Source organism: Podarcis vaucheri, assembly GCF_965113315.1.
Source record: "Podarcis vaucheri genome assembly, chromosome: Z".
In the NCBI taxonomy this organism is placed as follows: Eukaryota; Metazoa; Chordata; class Lepidosauria; order Squamata; family Lacertidae; genus Podarcis; species Podarcis vaucheri.
The window spans coordinates 26214082-26229246 of record NC_138758.1 but is presented as its reverse complement, the minus strand read 5'-3'; the positions used below and the strand labels follow the sequence as shown (position 1 = coordinate 26229246).

Genomic DNA, 15165 nt, shown 5'->3' with positions numbered 1-15165 from the left:
AATCGCGAGTTGCGTTCGTAATTGGGCATCTTGAGAAGGGGGCGCGGGACTGGGTTCGACCCCTGATGGCAACGCACAACGATATCCTAAAGGACACTATGAAATTCTTTCGTGCAATGGATATCATGTTTTCCAGCGATATTGAGGAAGGGTTGGTACGCAGACAGCTAATGGCTTGCAAGCAGGGAAGCAGATCTGTCCGTGAGTACTGGACTGAATTTACCATGCTGATTCACAGATTGGGGTGGGATTTATCGGCGGCACCCATTCAGATGCTATTTGAAGAAGGTCTTTCTTCAGCTGTGAAAGACGAGCTGGCCAGGAGCCCCAGGGCGGGGTCTATGGATCAGCTGACCAAATCTGCGCTGACCATTGGAGCGCGCCAGGAGGCAAGAGCCTTGGAGAGGCGGGAAGGGAGAGGGGAACGTTGGAAGGAGTTACGCATTCCAGACATTCCTGAGCCAGCTTTCCCGCCGGCAGAGCCGATGGAAATCGGAACAGCCCGCGCACGCGCAGTTTCAAAGCCCAGTGAGGGGGCGAAGAAGGAGGGAAAGGGAGCCCGGAAATGCTATCTCTGCCAACAGCCAGGCCACTTTGCCAGAGTCTGCCCCCAGAGGAAGGAATGGCAAGGGATGGTGGGAGCGGTTGAGGGGGAAGAGCAGGGAGAAACGGAGCAGGTAAAAGCCAACGCCTGGTTGCCAGCAGGGCACTGCAGCCAGGCCAAAGAGCAGTGAAAGTGCCCCTTCCCCAAGTGCCAGTGCCAGAAGCTCCTCGACCTGCTCTAGTGATTGAAGTGTCGCTAGAGCTGCAAAATGGACACCCCCTAAAAATAAAGGCGCTGTTGGACTCAGGCAGCTCCTGCAATTTCATGAGCAAGGAGTTTGCTGCTGAACACCAGATACAGACTATCCCTTTAAGCAACCCCCTGCAGGTGACCACGATTGATGGCAGGGAACTGTTGGGAGGAGGCGTCAGCTTGCAGACCGTCCCAATGATAATGAGGGTGGCAAGGCACACAGAACTGATAGCGTTTAATGTGGCCACCTTGGGAGGCGCTCCCATTATTTTGGGAATGAGCTGGCTAGCCCTACATGATCCGCTGGTGGGCTGGCATCAAAGAGTGGTTTCCTTCGGTTCCGCACACTGCTTAGAACACTGCAGGGCGGAAAAGGGGTCAGCAGGGGCCCAAGCCACCCTAGCAGGGACGGAAGTGATGGAGAAGGGGAAGGTGCCACCACAGTATGCTGATCTCAGCGACGTGTTCAGCGAGAAGGAAGCGGACCAACTACCCCCGCATAGGCCCTTTGATTGCCAGATCAATTTACTCCCTGGAGCACAGCTTCCTGTAGGCAAGTTGTATGCCATGTCAGACAGGGAGATGCAGGAGTTGCGAGCGTTCATTGACAAGAACCTGAAGAGAGGCTTCATCAGAGAGTCCAAGGCAGCGGGGGGTAGCCCAGTGTTTTTTGTGGATAAAAAAAACACGGACAAGCCGAGGCTGGTATGTGACTTTCGGGCCCTAAATGCAGTGACAGAGCCGGCGGCTTTTCCTATGCCCAGGATTGATGATATTTTGACCAGGGTGCGAAAAGGAAAGATTTTTACAAAGCTGGACCTAAGGGGGGCGTACAACCTGATACGTATAAGGAAAGGGGATGAATGGAAGACCACCATGTTCACCCCTTTGGGGGCATTTGAATACCTCGTTATGCCTTTTGGATTACAAACAGGCTCCGCGTGTTTTCAAGCCTTTATGAACCATGTACTGGGGCCTTTGCTCTACAAGAATTGCGTGGCCTTCTTAGATGACGTGTTGGTGTATTCGGAGAATGAGGAGCAACATGTAAGAGACGTCAGAGAAGTGTTGAGCAGGCTGCAAGCCAACAGACTGTGGGTGAAACTGGAAAAGTGTCAGTTTCATACCAAGGAGGTGGAATTCCTGGGGTACCGCTTGTCAGACAAGGGGTTGGCCATGGACCCCGGCAAGGTTCAAGCGGTGCTGGAATGGAAAACACCCAAGACCAAGAAGGATGTGCAGAGGTTCCTAGGGTTTGGAAACTTTTATCGTAAGTTCATCCGAAACTTCGCCCACCTGACGGCGCCCATCACGGACTGTCTCAGCAGCAAAAAGAAGTTTGTTTGGACGGGGGAGGCGGAGCGAGCGTTTGAGGAACTGAAAAGGGCCTTCGCCTCTGACGAACAACTTCTACATGTGGATTTACAAAAAAAGCTGAGGGTCGAAACAGACGCTTCTGACAGAGCCATAGGGGCGGTGCTTCTTCTGCAGCCGGGGAAGGAGGGGTCAGAGTGGCGACCGTGTGCCTTCTTTTCGCGAAAGCTGAACAAATCTGAGAGAAACTACACGGTGCACGACCGGGAACTTCTTGCTATTTATGAGGCCTTCCGGAGATGGAGGCACCTACTAATTGGTGCACAACAGAAGGTGCAAGTGTGCACGGACCATAAGAATCTAGAGTATTGGAGAACTGCGCGAGTGCTCAACCAAAGGCAGTTGAGATGGGCCCAGGAGTTCTCCAAATTTAACTTTGAGATTTGTTACGTACCAGGCCCGGAGAACGTTAGGGCGGACGCTCTCTCACGCAAACCTGAATATTTGGAGGGAGAGGGTGCACCCGAAGAGACCCATGTTATTCCCGAGGACCGCTGGGTGTGTGGGGCGGCTTTGGTGGGGCAAAGGGAACTGGTAGAGGGAACGGTGCAGGATGAATACGCCCAGGACAAACTCAGGGGTCTCAGGAGGGAGGGAGACAAACCCGGGGGTTTTGAGGAGAGAAACGGGGCGTTGTATTACAAGGGAGCGTTATACATACCTGAAGGGGAATTGAGGGAAAAGGTACTCAAGCAACTGCACGATAGCCCCACAGCAGGGCATTTTGGGCAACACAAAACCATGTGGCTGGTTACCAGGGAATTCTGGTGGCCCAAGGTCAGGGAAGATGTGCGTGAATATGTGAGAGGGTGTGACCGATGTCAACGAGCCAAGGGGGAGAGGCGGGCACCGGCAGGTTTATTAGAACCACTACCCACGCCGGAAAGACCATGGGAGGCAGTGGCAATAGATTTCATGACTGATCTGCCCAGGTCCAAAGGGAAGACAGCCATTATGGTTGTGGTAGACCTGTTAACCAAGATGGCCCACTTTATAGCCTGCTCACATGCGGTCACAGCAGAAGAAACCGCTAGATTGTTTGTGGAAAATGTGTTTAGGTTGCATGGTGCCCCCTTGAGGGTGGTTTCGGACCGAGGGAAACAATTTACTTCCAGGTTCTGGAGGAAGCTCATGAGCTTATTGCATGTAGAGGTGAATTTTTCCACTGCCCGTCATCCAGAAACCAATGGGCAGGCGGAAAGAGCTAATGGTGTCCTCCAGCAATATTTGAGGTGTTATGTGAATGACAGAGAGAATGATTGGGTGGAGAAGCTGGCGTTGGCAGAATTTGCCTATAACAATGCAGAGAACGTGTCCACGGGGATGAGCCCTTTTTTGGCCAATCACGGGTGTCATCCCCGAGCCTTCCCAGGGGGGGAGGGGGAGAACTGGAGCGTTCCTGCCGCAGAACAGTTCGTTGAAGAAATGGAAGCGATCCATCGCCAGCTCCAACTTAATTTAAACAGGGCGAAGGAGGAATATAAGAGGCAGGCAGACAAAACCAGAAGGGAAGGGGAAAGCATTAGGGTGGGGGACCAGGTGTGGCTGTCCACCCAAGGGTTACCATTTAAAGGAGGTTGTAAGAAGTTAAGACCCAAAAGACTGGGCCCATTTGAAGTCACGCAACAGGTCAACCCAGTGGCTTTCAGACTCCGGTTACCGAACCACATGAAGTTGCACCCAGTGTTCCACAGATCATTGCTGTCACCGTATATAGGGGACAGAGAGGGGAGGGTCAATAGGGGACCAGCTATGGAGGAAAAAGAACACAGCTACCATGTAGCGGAGATTCTCGATTCTAGGTGGAGGGGAGAGCAAGTAGAGTATTTGGTAATGTGGGAAGGGGAGCCGGAGTCGGAAAACACCTGGGTCAGGGCAGAGGATGTAGATGACGAGGTTTTGATTGAAACTTTTCATCAGAGATTCCCTAGAAAACCCCAGCCAGTGGCGAGGTTCCGGAGGGAATACTTCGCCACCACCGACGACGAAGAAGAGTTGGAGGGGTTCGCTGATTCCGAGGTGGAGGAGGATTCAGCGAGTCGGAACGAAGACCGATGGAGGGAATTGTTCGAGACGTCTGAAGATGAAGAGGATTCTTTTAGGGGTTTCAGCTCCTCACCGCCCAGAGGAGAAAGTAGGGGCGGGGGAGAGGGGGGCCCTGGAGGGGAGGTGGATGTCAGGGAACTGACATCGGAGGAAAGGGAAGTGGTAAGGCTCCCAGAGACTGGGAGAGAGTCAACAGCCAAAGCAGGGACCAGCAGGGGGAGCGCGGGGTCTCTGGAGGAGGATCTCAGTAATGCTGAGAGAGACGCAGCAGCCCAGGCAGGAAGCAGCAGGGGAGAGAAAGGGGTGAGAGACACTTCGAGCGAAAATAGCGGGGAGGTGTCAGAAGCAACTGCAGGGAGACCCATACTTCGCCGGAAGCTGCCACGTCGTGAGTCCAGGAGACGCGTTTCCGTTAAGGAACTTCTTTGCTGGAAGCGCTTCCGCAGACAGCCACTGTCAGACTCTACTAGTGACTAGAGCAGACATGTCTGAGGAGCTCTGTCACACACAGAGGTTTGTGGGGTCGCACAAACTCTGAAGGGGCACAATTTTAAGCACAAGCAGCTAACCATCCCCTGACATTCAGTAAAGAGTGCTGCGGCATCATCTGAATTGTAGTCTTATCTTAAATTTTCTGGTGCGCTTCAGTCTGAGACGTATCTACTGGTGGCATTCACTGTAAATGAAAGAACTTCCCCCAGTGCTGACATGCCAGTCTCCCTTGCCCCATTTTTATCCCCCATTTTCAACCACAAGAATGAGTTCTCAAAGTTGCTAGCTGCCAATAAAATGCATAATTAGACCAAATGTTATTGTTGAACGCTGGAGAATCAGCAGTGCATTCAAATGGCTACTTACCTTCATCCCTATTAGGCCAGGGGGACCCTGCAGCAAAAAAAAAAAAAAAAAAAGCGGGGGGAATAGAAAAAAAGAATTATGAATCTTCTATTAGATAGCAAATGCAGTTTCTTCCTTGCTTCAAATTGCAGTTCACTCAAACATACAACAGGTGGAGTCAAACACTTGAATACTGCCAAAGGTACTCTTTAGATTAGAAGAAAACCATGATTCAAGGAGCCTTGAGAGTTTGCCTCGAATAAGTCACTTGCAGCACTTACACAAGCTAAACGGAGTTTCTTTTTATCAACTCTTAAGGCTCAAAACTATGTGGGACAAGAGCTCAATTCAAAGACAGGTCTCTCTGCCCTGAGGTGGATGCTGAAGTTTTAACATATAAAACACTTGAGAGGTTTCATAACAAAACAATAAACCACCACCATCAGTGCAATCATCCAATAAAAACAGACTGAGTAGAGTTAACACTAACTCGTGGTGCACAAGTTTTGTACAGCTGTCTTTAAAGAAATAGAAACAATCTGTAATATGACCATTGACAACTGAACAACTTGCTAGGAATTATAGATGTGTCGAATGAACAACTATGTTATAAAAACGGTTAATGTTTCTTTTGGTGGCAGCTTGCCCAGAAACTGCCAAACATTGGCGCACTGCTACAGGACTACCACAGGACTGTGCACAAGGTTGGTCTGTTGCCCTGGCTGAAAAGTTAACCTGCAAAGCAAAAGCAGCCAAAGATTAAGCAAACCCTCCATGTTTTTATCATAGAATGGTAGAGTTGGAAGGGACTTTCAGCATCATCTAGTCCAACCCCCTACATGCAAGAATATGCAGCTGTCCCATACAAGGATTGAACCTGCAGCCTTGGCGTTGTCAGCGCCATGCTCTAACCAACAGATTTATTTCATTTGTGTGCCATGAAGATCAATGGAGAAGGCCATCTCAAACTCATAGAAACTTGTAAAGAGATCTACTGGAGTAAGGACTCAAGTTATTGTGTCTGTCTTTCACAGGTCTAAGGGTCATTCCATATCAAGTGATCCAACTTTTTTACCTCATGCCATACAATTTTCTTAATATTTTGTACAATTGTTGAATGATCAAAACTAAGTTTAAATCTAAAATTTTAATTTTTCATCTCATCCTGTTTTTGAGTTATGAGGGTTTGAAATTTCAAAAAATAAAATTTTGGCCTTGCCAGACTACACAAAAATCTTTGAAGCTCAGCCCAGTATTGGGATATGTCAAAACTAAAAACACAAATCTCTTCAGAACTTCAAGGGCTTTAATATGATATGTCACATGATGGACTTACTTAAAATAAAAAAAAAAATTAAGTTACACAGTTAGTCCCTCTGAGTTCAATGGGGCTTATCCCTGGAAAGTAGAAACAGGGTTGTAGCCTAAGGCTCACAATAAAATATCCACAGAAACACAGCACAGAAGCAAAATACAGTGAGCTAAGTTTGGGTGACATCCTATGCCAAACCATGGTTTAGTGTGAACTTAAGTGCACAAAGGTTTGTGGAAAGGTAGATTACAGTTGGTGCACCCCTCCTCTCATCCTTCTGCTGCTGTGCCACTGAGAGCTATGGTTTGCCTTAGTGTGTAATCCAAATCCAGGTTCATGGTTTGTCTCCTCCAGACAAATAATGAGCAATAAACCCAACAACAAATCTTATTTATGAGTTCATTCTATAAGACAAGCCACGTGTCCTGGTTCAGACAACACTCTAAGCCAAATCATGGCTTAGCGCACAGCTGTGCAGGAAAAGCAGGATTGCAGGAGCAGCAAACTGGCCATGCTCTCCTCTCCAGGAGCCTGCATATTTGCAAAGTCATAGTTTGGCTTAGTGTTATGTCCAAACCAGCTCAGTCAAACAGTCCCCTCAAAGCCTCAAACAGCAGCTGAAAATCAACCACATATAGCAATTACAGGAGGAAGTTTCTTGTACTTACAGGGGGGCCTTGTAAACCTGGGAAACCTGGACTGCCAGGGTAGCCACGGTCTCCCTGTAGAGGACAGAACAAAGACTTGAATACATCACCAAAGACAGCAGGAAGCCCAAATGCATGCTGCTATAAAACGAAAGAGCAAAGGAGGCAGGTGTGTTGCAACCCCTGCTATAACAGGGGTTATAGCAGATCTTTTTAAACACGAGGAAGGACCCCCCCCATATACTCAATATTCTCTTCTTGCATCACTTTTATTTGATATATTTAAAAAAGACAGAAGCTCCAAGGAAGGAGGAAAACTGCCTAAGACCATGATAGACTGATGCACTTTCCATGTAGCTGGGACACCAATACTGATGTGGACACACAGACATGTGTGGGCCCTACGACAAAATTTTGCAGTATATTTCCACTGGGATTTTTCTGTTCAGGGCATCTATCCAGCCTGGAAAAGCAGCTTTGCAGTCTTGGAGGGATTTATTTTATGCAAGGCCCCCCAAAATTAAAAACAACAACATTTTATTTATATTCCACCCATATGGCTGGGTTTCCCCAGCCACTGTGGGTTGCTCCCAGAAGAATAGTAAAAACACGATAAAACATCAAACACTAAAAACTTCCCTAAACAGGGCTGCCTTCAGATGTCGTCTAAAAGTCAGATAGTTGTTTATTTTCTTGACATCTGATGGGAGGGCATTCCACAGGGCAGGCGCCACTACTGAAAAGGCCCTCTGCCTGCTTCCCTGTAACCTCATTTCTCATAACAGATAGGTAGCCGTGTTGGTCTGCCATAGTCAAAATAAAAAAATTCCTTCCAGTAGCACCTTAAAGAACAACTAAGTTAGTTCTTGGTATGAGCTTTCATGTGAATGCTGTTTTCTGTTTCAGTGTATCTGAAGAAGTGTGCATGCACACGAAAGCTCATACCAAGAACTAACTTAGTTGGTCTTTAAGGTGCTACTGGAAGGAATTTTCTCATTTCTCATAGTGAGGGCACTAGCAGAAGACCCTTGGAGGAGGACCTCAATGTCTAGGCTGAATGATGGGGGTGGAGACGCTCCTTCAGGTATACTGGGCCGAGGCCGTTTAGAGCTTTAACGGTCAGCTTCAGCACCAGCACTGGGAGCCAATGAACATCCTTTAGGACCATTGTTATATGGTCTTGGCAGCCACTCCCAGTCACCAGTCTAGCTGTCGCACACTGGATTAGTTGTAGCCCCATGTAGAGCAAACTGCAGTAATTCAAGGAGGAGATAACAGAGCATGTACCACTCTGGCAAGACAGTGCGTAGGTAGGTCTCAGCCTGTGTACCAGATGGAGCTGGTAGACAGCTGCCCTGGATGCAGAATTGACCTGCGCCTCCAAGGACAGCTTTGAGTCCAAAATGACTCCCAGGTTGCGTACCTGGTCCTTCAGGGACACAGGTACCCTGTTCAAGACCAGGGAGTCCCCCAAACCCACCCACTCCCTGTTCCCCAAAACCAGTACTTCTGTCTTGTCAGGATTCAACCTCAATCTGTTGGCCGTCATCCATCCTCCAAACACCTCCGGACACTCACACAGGACCTTCACAGGTTCTGATTTGAAGGAGAGGTAGAGCTGGGTGTCATCCACATACAGTACTGGTGAACACCCAGCCCAAAATACCCTCTGTCTCACAAACACACACAAATTATTTTAATTTTGCAGTTGTATCTGCAATGCTGACAAAGGCACAGAAAATAAGTGTGTTCTCCTAATGCCTACTGCTCAGTATTGTAGCCTTCAATCTTCACAGGAAAGCCCAGTTCCTTCAGGCGCCTACTACCCCTAGACAGTACCACTTGGTCATTATAAAAACTTTTTAAGAACTGGTGCCAGCGTCTGATTTTTAGCTTTTCCCTCCCTGCCCCTGTGTGTGTCGTGTTTTTGTTTTAGAATGTAAGCCTGGGGGCAGAAACTGCCTTGTTTAAACTGACTGCTTGTAAGCCATTCAAGGAACCTATTTGGCTGGAAAGCAGGAGACACAAATGCTATAAATAAATAAAAATAAGATATCTGAATGGAAAACATATAGCTCAGGGGTAGCTAACATGATGTTCTTCAGATGTTATTAGACTCCAACTCCCATCAGCCCCAGCCAGCATGGCCAATGTTGAGGGATGATGGGAGTGCAGCAGAGCTATGCATTTTCATCAGAACCAGTCCCACCTTTGTTCCATTGCATCCTGGGATACCTGGAGGTCCTGGAGCCCCATCCTGACCTGGTAGCCCCTGCAAGGTGGAAGGAAAAGAAGCACAATCACATTAAGGCAACACTGTGTGTATACTCCAGAACAAAACATGAATTCTGCCATTGTTATTTCAGTATTGCTGTAGGCAAAGCTTACTTACAGGAAGTCCTGGTGTTCCCGGAAAGCCTGGTAGACCTGGAGGACCCTGAAGATGAGAAACAACCACACTCATGTTTAGATAAAAGGGATAAAGGAATTGTTATTCTCAAAAAGAGTTATCAGCCACAACTGGAAGTGTGCAAGGCACAAGCATTGCTAGTTTGGTGTGTCGAGGTGGGGAGCCACTCCCAACAGTCTGAGCCAGCATGGCCCATGGTGTGTGATGATGGGAATTGTAGTCCGGCAACATCCAGAGAGCACCAGGTTCCCCACCTCTAGAGCCTCTTCAACAGGGAACAAGGAGACCCTCTACTTACCTGGTGCTCTGGGTAGCTTCATGGGCTGGGGAAGGGCTGCAGCGGAGTGGCAGAGCATCTACTTTGCATACAAAAGGTCCACAGTTATCCCTGGCATCTCCAGGTAGGTCTGGGGAAGACTCCCTGCCTGAAACCCTGGAGAGCCACTGCCAATCAGCGTAGACCAGGGTTTCTCAAACTTGGGTCTCCAGCTGCTTTCAGACTACAGTTTCCATCATCCCTGACCACTGGTTCTGCTAGCTGGGGAAGATGGGAGTTGTAATCAAAAAACAGCTGAGGACCCAAGTGTGGGAACCCTGAAGTAGACAATACTGCCTTCGTGTGAGAAGAAGAAGGAAGAAAGGTCCAAACACTGTGCTTCTATCTAACAGCATTTATTTACAAGCAAATACAGCAATAACTCCATCAGAGCTGGAACACATCCTTGCTCTTTCTCTCTCTCTCTCTCGGAGCAGAAGTGAAACTAACTTCACAGACAAAGGAATTACGTGACTTCTACTTCCCGTAGAAGCCCCTCCCAGGTACAAGACACTCAGAAGGTTAACCCATTAACCACCATATTCCACAATACAGTGGTACCTCAGGTTAATAACGTAATTCGTTCCGGAGGGCCGTTGTTAACCGGATACCGTTCTTAACCTGAGGTACCACTTTAGCTAATGGGGCCTCTGCTGCCGCTGCACGATTTCTGTTCTCATCCTGAAGCAAAGTTCTTAACCTGAAGCACTATTTCTGGGTTAGCGGAGTCTGTAACCTGAAGCGTATGTAACTTGAAGCGTATGTAACCTGAAGTGTCTGTAACCCGAGGCACCACTGTACTGAGTTAACTGAACGCAATTGTCTGACTTTTTATAAGGCAGCATTCTATGTTCCAAAGGAATGAATTGCATTGACAGCATGTAGGCCCATTCATGGAGTGGCTCCACTAAATGAATTGTGCCCAAGGCCCCTTGTGGAGCTAGCAATGGTGTTGAAGAGAATTCTTGCTCCCTGGTGCATGTACCCATAAGAAACATGCCAGGGGCACACATGTGTTTTATGGAAATGCAGGGTGGGGTAGGGAAATGTACCTGTAATATAAAAAGTTTGCAAAGAACCCCCAAGGCACTGGTGAGCCTCTGCCAGTCACCTGCTCTTAGCAAAATTCAGAGACACACATTACAACAGGTGTGGGGAAGCTTTTACCCTCCAGATGTTGCTGGACTCCAAATCCCATGAGCCACAGTCAGCACAGCCAATGAACAGGGATTTTCTTGGGGGGGGGGAGAGTGTAGTCCAGCAACATCTAGAGTGCCAAAGATTCCTCATCTCTACATTATTGCTTTGGCTGTTGTGTTTTGTTTAAAGCGTGGCACATATTGCCTCAAAAATACACCACTTACTTTCAGTGGTGTTTGGTACCCACTGGGGTTGGTGGGGCAGAAGGCAGGGAGACCAACGGTGGGTGGAGCCCAAGCCAATGACAGGCAAAGCAAACTAATTTCTGTTTTGTTCCCATCCTTCTCCCATCCTGCTGAGTTCTAAAAGGGTCAACACTAAGGAGGAGGAAGCTGACAGCTACTTACACTGTCAGGCAGTAAGAAGGCTCTTAGGTGGGGGTTCACTTAGGGTGGACTGTGGTGAGTGGGGCAGCACCCCATTTGCCTTTACTGCTTATTTTGCTCTTGTCCTGTCCTTGTCTCTTCACCCCCCAGTAACTGCATTTCAGAAAATTAAAACATCACTTACTCTAATTCCTTTGGGTCCAGGTGGCCCTGGGAATCCATCATCGCCCTGGAAAAAGAAAAAACATGGGGAAGGGAAAAGAAGAGGAGGAGAAAAGTGAGCAATGAGTTAACATGAATTCAAAGACAGAAATTGAAATCCACTTTTCCATTTAGCCTTAATTACAAAGACAACCCTCTTGCCTTTTGCATTATTTCAGACAGCTTGGCTGCATAACAGGAAATTTCAATTCCATGCCCCACCCCCAAATCACACAGAAGTTTTTCTAGGTTCATTATGAAAATCCTAGAGCAGGCGTGGGGAACCTTTGGCCCTCCAGATGTTGCTGAACAACAGCCCCCCTCATTCCTGGCCATTGGCCATGCTTGCTTGTACTTCAGCAACATGTGGAGAGCCAAAAGTTCCTCACCCCATTCCAGAGAAACAAAGGTGCTCTTAAGTCTCAGGTCAGCATACTTACTTGCAAGAAAATCCTATTGAAACCAAAGGATCTTACTCCCATGTAAATGGTCAGAATCAACTTCCAATACAATAAAAGCATGTAAACACAGAAATCCAGAAAGTTCCCAAGCAAATGGATTTATGCTTAATTAATTCCTGAATTGCCTTTTACATACAAGGTTCAACCAAGGCAATTTGCAGACATATCATAAAAACCGTTTCTTCTTTTTCAAGGGAGGATAAAAAGTCAGGTTTACAAAAGAAGAGATCTTTTCACCCAGCTGGAAAACCTTCTCAAAACAAAAATGCCTTCAATTCTCCACAAAAAGTGCAGATATTAGAGGCCTATAGTATCTCAGACAGAAGCTGTTCCACAGAACAGGAGCAGCAAAACAGAAAGCTTTGCTCCGAGTTACTGCAGCACAAGCGTCTGACATTTTTGGGATGTGGAAGAAAAGCTGTCCTGCAGAAACCAATGATCTACTGGGTATAAGATGGATAAGGTGGTCTCTCAAGTAAATTTAGGATGAGGCTTCTTAGGCATTTTTATTTTATGTGATCAAATCAGACTTGTCATGGCCCTGGAATCCTGGGATACAATGTTCTCATGCAGCCCCCAAGAAGGAGATAGCTCTATGCCCCAGTGCTTTCTCTGTGGATCTCTTGACACTGGAGCCTGCATCTCACTCACTGAACCCCAAGGAGACACTTCCACCACTAGACTCTCACAACTGAGTGAACAGCTCCTCAGATAAATCAGGAAACATATTTGTGTTTTCCCCAACTAAGTGCCCACTGCACTTAGTCCTTGCAAGAAAGTCCTGCAGCTTTAGATGATGCACTTGGGCGTGGGATGGGAGCTTTAATCAGGACTGCCTGTCCCAGATCATTGAGCTGCAGCAGTTGTTCCAGGCCAGTGATGAGACAGCTTGCAGAATGCTCCTGAATTTATTGAAGACAGGGGGCAGGTAGAGAGCTTTCTCCCACTACAGTGGTACCCCGCAAGACGAATGCCTCGAAAGACGAAAAACTCACTAGACGAAGGAGTTTTTCGTTTTCTTAGCCGCTTCGCAAGACGCATTTCCCTATGGGCTTGCTTCGCAAAACGAAGCCTAGGGAAAGCTAGGGAAGACACCCGAAGACACCAAAACCTGCATTCCTGTACCCGTGAAAATCTACGAAAGCAAATATATATATATATATATATATATATATATATATATATATATATGCAGGTTTTGGTGTCTTCGGGTGTCTTCCCGTGTAAGAGTCGGGGTGTCTGTGCGACGTTTCGACAGACACCCCGACTCTTACACGGGAAGACACCCGAAGACACCAAAACCTGCATTCCTGTACCCGTGAAAATCTACGAAAGCAAATATATATATATATATATATATATATATATATATATATATATATGCAGGTTTTGGTGTCTTCGGGTGTCTTCCCGTGTAAGAGTCGGGGTGTCTGGGCCATCTAAATAGATCCTTTGTGGGACGATTAATTTCAGAGTCTAAAACTAGACTAGCTGGTCCAATAACTCAGCTTCTTCTTATCTTACCTTTGTGTTTCTTCGCCAACACAGAAAACAGTTCCAGGTGTACAAGGGATGTTAAAAGGAACACCTGCTCTGATGCAGTGAACACTATCTAAATGTTTGGACAACTAAAGCCATATTAGATATTTTATAGATCATGGCAACATGAGGCATTCATCATCATTCTGTTGAGCTACTCACTTTTTCGCCTCGTGACCCAGCTGGTCCTTCTGGTCCAGGAAATCCAGGTAAGCCTGGTTGTCCTTCTAAACCTGGGAAGCCTCTCTCACCCTGCAAAATAAATAATAATAATAATAATAATAATAATAATAATAATAATAATAAATGAACGGAATCAAGAATTCTCACTATATAGTATGGAGAATCATTGTTCTCTCTTGGTATTTTCCGTCAAAAAACTCTTCCCATTTGCTATAAGAAATGCCATTTGTCTAACCATGCTGAATTCCTGTGTGCTGAATCTGCATCAGGAATTCCAGCAAGCATCAAAATGGGATCCAGTTGGTTCATTTGGCTCAGTTTTAGTTGCCTCACCCCCCAAAAAAAAGTATTATAGGAAAAGGCTCAGAAAAAGGAAATCAAGATGATAGAGCAACTGTCCAATCAGCAAAGGTTACAGTATTTGTGGCTTTTCAGTTTACAAAAAAAAAAAAAGGTGACTAATGGGGGACATGATCAATGTATACAAAATTTAAACACAGTGTGGAGAAAGCTAAGAGAGAAAAGTTTTTCTCCTTTTCTCATAACACTAGAATTCATAGGCATCCAATGATGCTGAATATTGGAAGATTCAGGACAGACAGATGTAGTGATGACTACCAACTTGAATGGCTTTTAAAGAGAATTATACAAACTCACCGAGTGTAAGACTATCAATGGCTACAACTTTTTCTTCCCCAAGTTGTTCTTGTTTTTTGTTTTAAAAAAACCAATTTCCCTTCCACTGATGCCATGTTGGCTTAGGTTGAGGCCCAACCCATGTGTGTGTGTTAGGTGAATGAGGGAACTTTGGATCTCGTATATTCAAAGACCACCACCAACAGGAATGTCCTGCTTCAGCCCCTAACAGCAGTACAGCCTTTTGCAGGTGGGCCTCTAGCATGGACATGTTGCCCCACCAGCAGCTCTCTTCTCTGCCAGTGGAACGGTCCTTCTGCCCCATCCCAGTCTCCTCAGACAGTCTTCAGCATGTGTTAAGGTTGTGTCAACTAGCAGAAGATGATGGGAAGCTCTCAAGCAAGCCTGCTGGAAGCTCCGGGCAAATGTAAGTCTTTTAGAGGACAGACTGCCAATATGACACCCTCCAGAGATCAGGGACTTTAACTCTCATCAGACCCAGCGAGGAAGGTCAATGGTGACGGGTTATGGGAGCTGTCGGCCACAACACTGGGAGGGCACCACATTAACATAGCCTCCAACATTTCTCCGATGAAAATAGGGATGTCCTATTTAATAATAGGGATGTCCTATTTAATTTTTATTACTTATACCCCACCCATCTGACTGGGTTGCCCCAGCCACTCTAGGCAGCTTCCAAAATATTAAAAACATAATAAAATATTAAACATTAAAAAACCTTCCTTATAGTTAACTGCCTTCAGATAGCTCAGGGGTTGGATAACTCCATACCCTCCAATATTTCTCTAATGAAAATAGGTATGTCCAAAGGAAAAGTGGGACATTCCAGGATCAAATCAGAAACCAGGATAGCTTCTGTA

At 46.7% G+C, this 15165-nt stretch overlaps 1 protein-coding gene across 1 annotated transcript in view; it reads right to left on the bottom strand.

Annotated features, from left to right (window-relative positions):
- COL4A5 (collagen type IV alpha 5 chain) overlaps positions 1-15165 on the bottom strand; it is a 142052-nt gene that overhangs the window by 72280 nt on the left and 54607 nt on the right. Inside the window, exons 3-8 of the mRNA XM_082208644.1 lie at positions 13628-13717; positions 11449-11493; positions 9405-9449; positions 9222-9284; positions 7034-7087; positions 5075-5101 (exon numbers count right to left, since the gene is read on the bottom strand). Of these exons, the coding sequence (XP_082064770.1) occupies positions 5075-5101; positions 7034-7087; positions 9222-9284; positions 9405-9449; positions 11449-11493; positions 13628-13717 (324 nt within the window). The remainder of the gene's footprint in view (positions 1-5074; positions 5102-7033; positions 7088-9221; positions 9285-9404; positions 9450-11448; positions 11494-13627; positions 13718-15165) is intronic.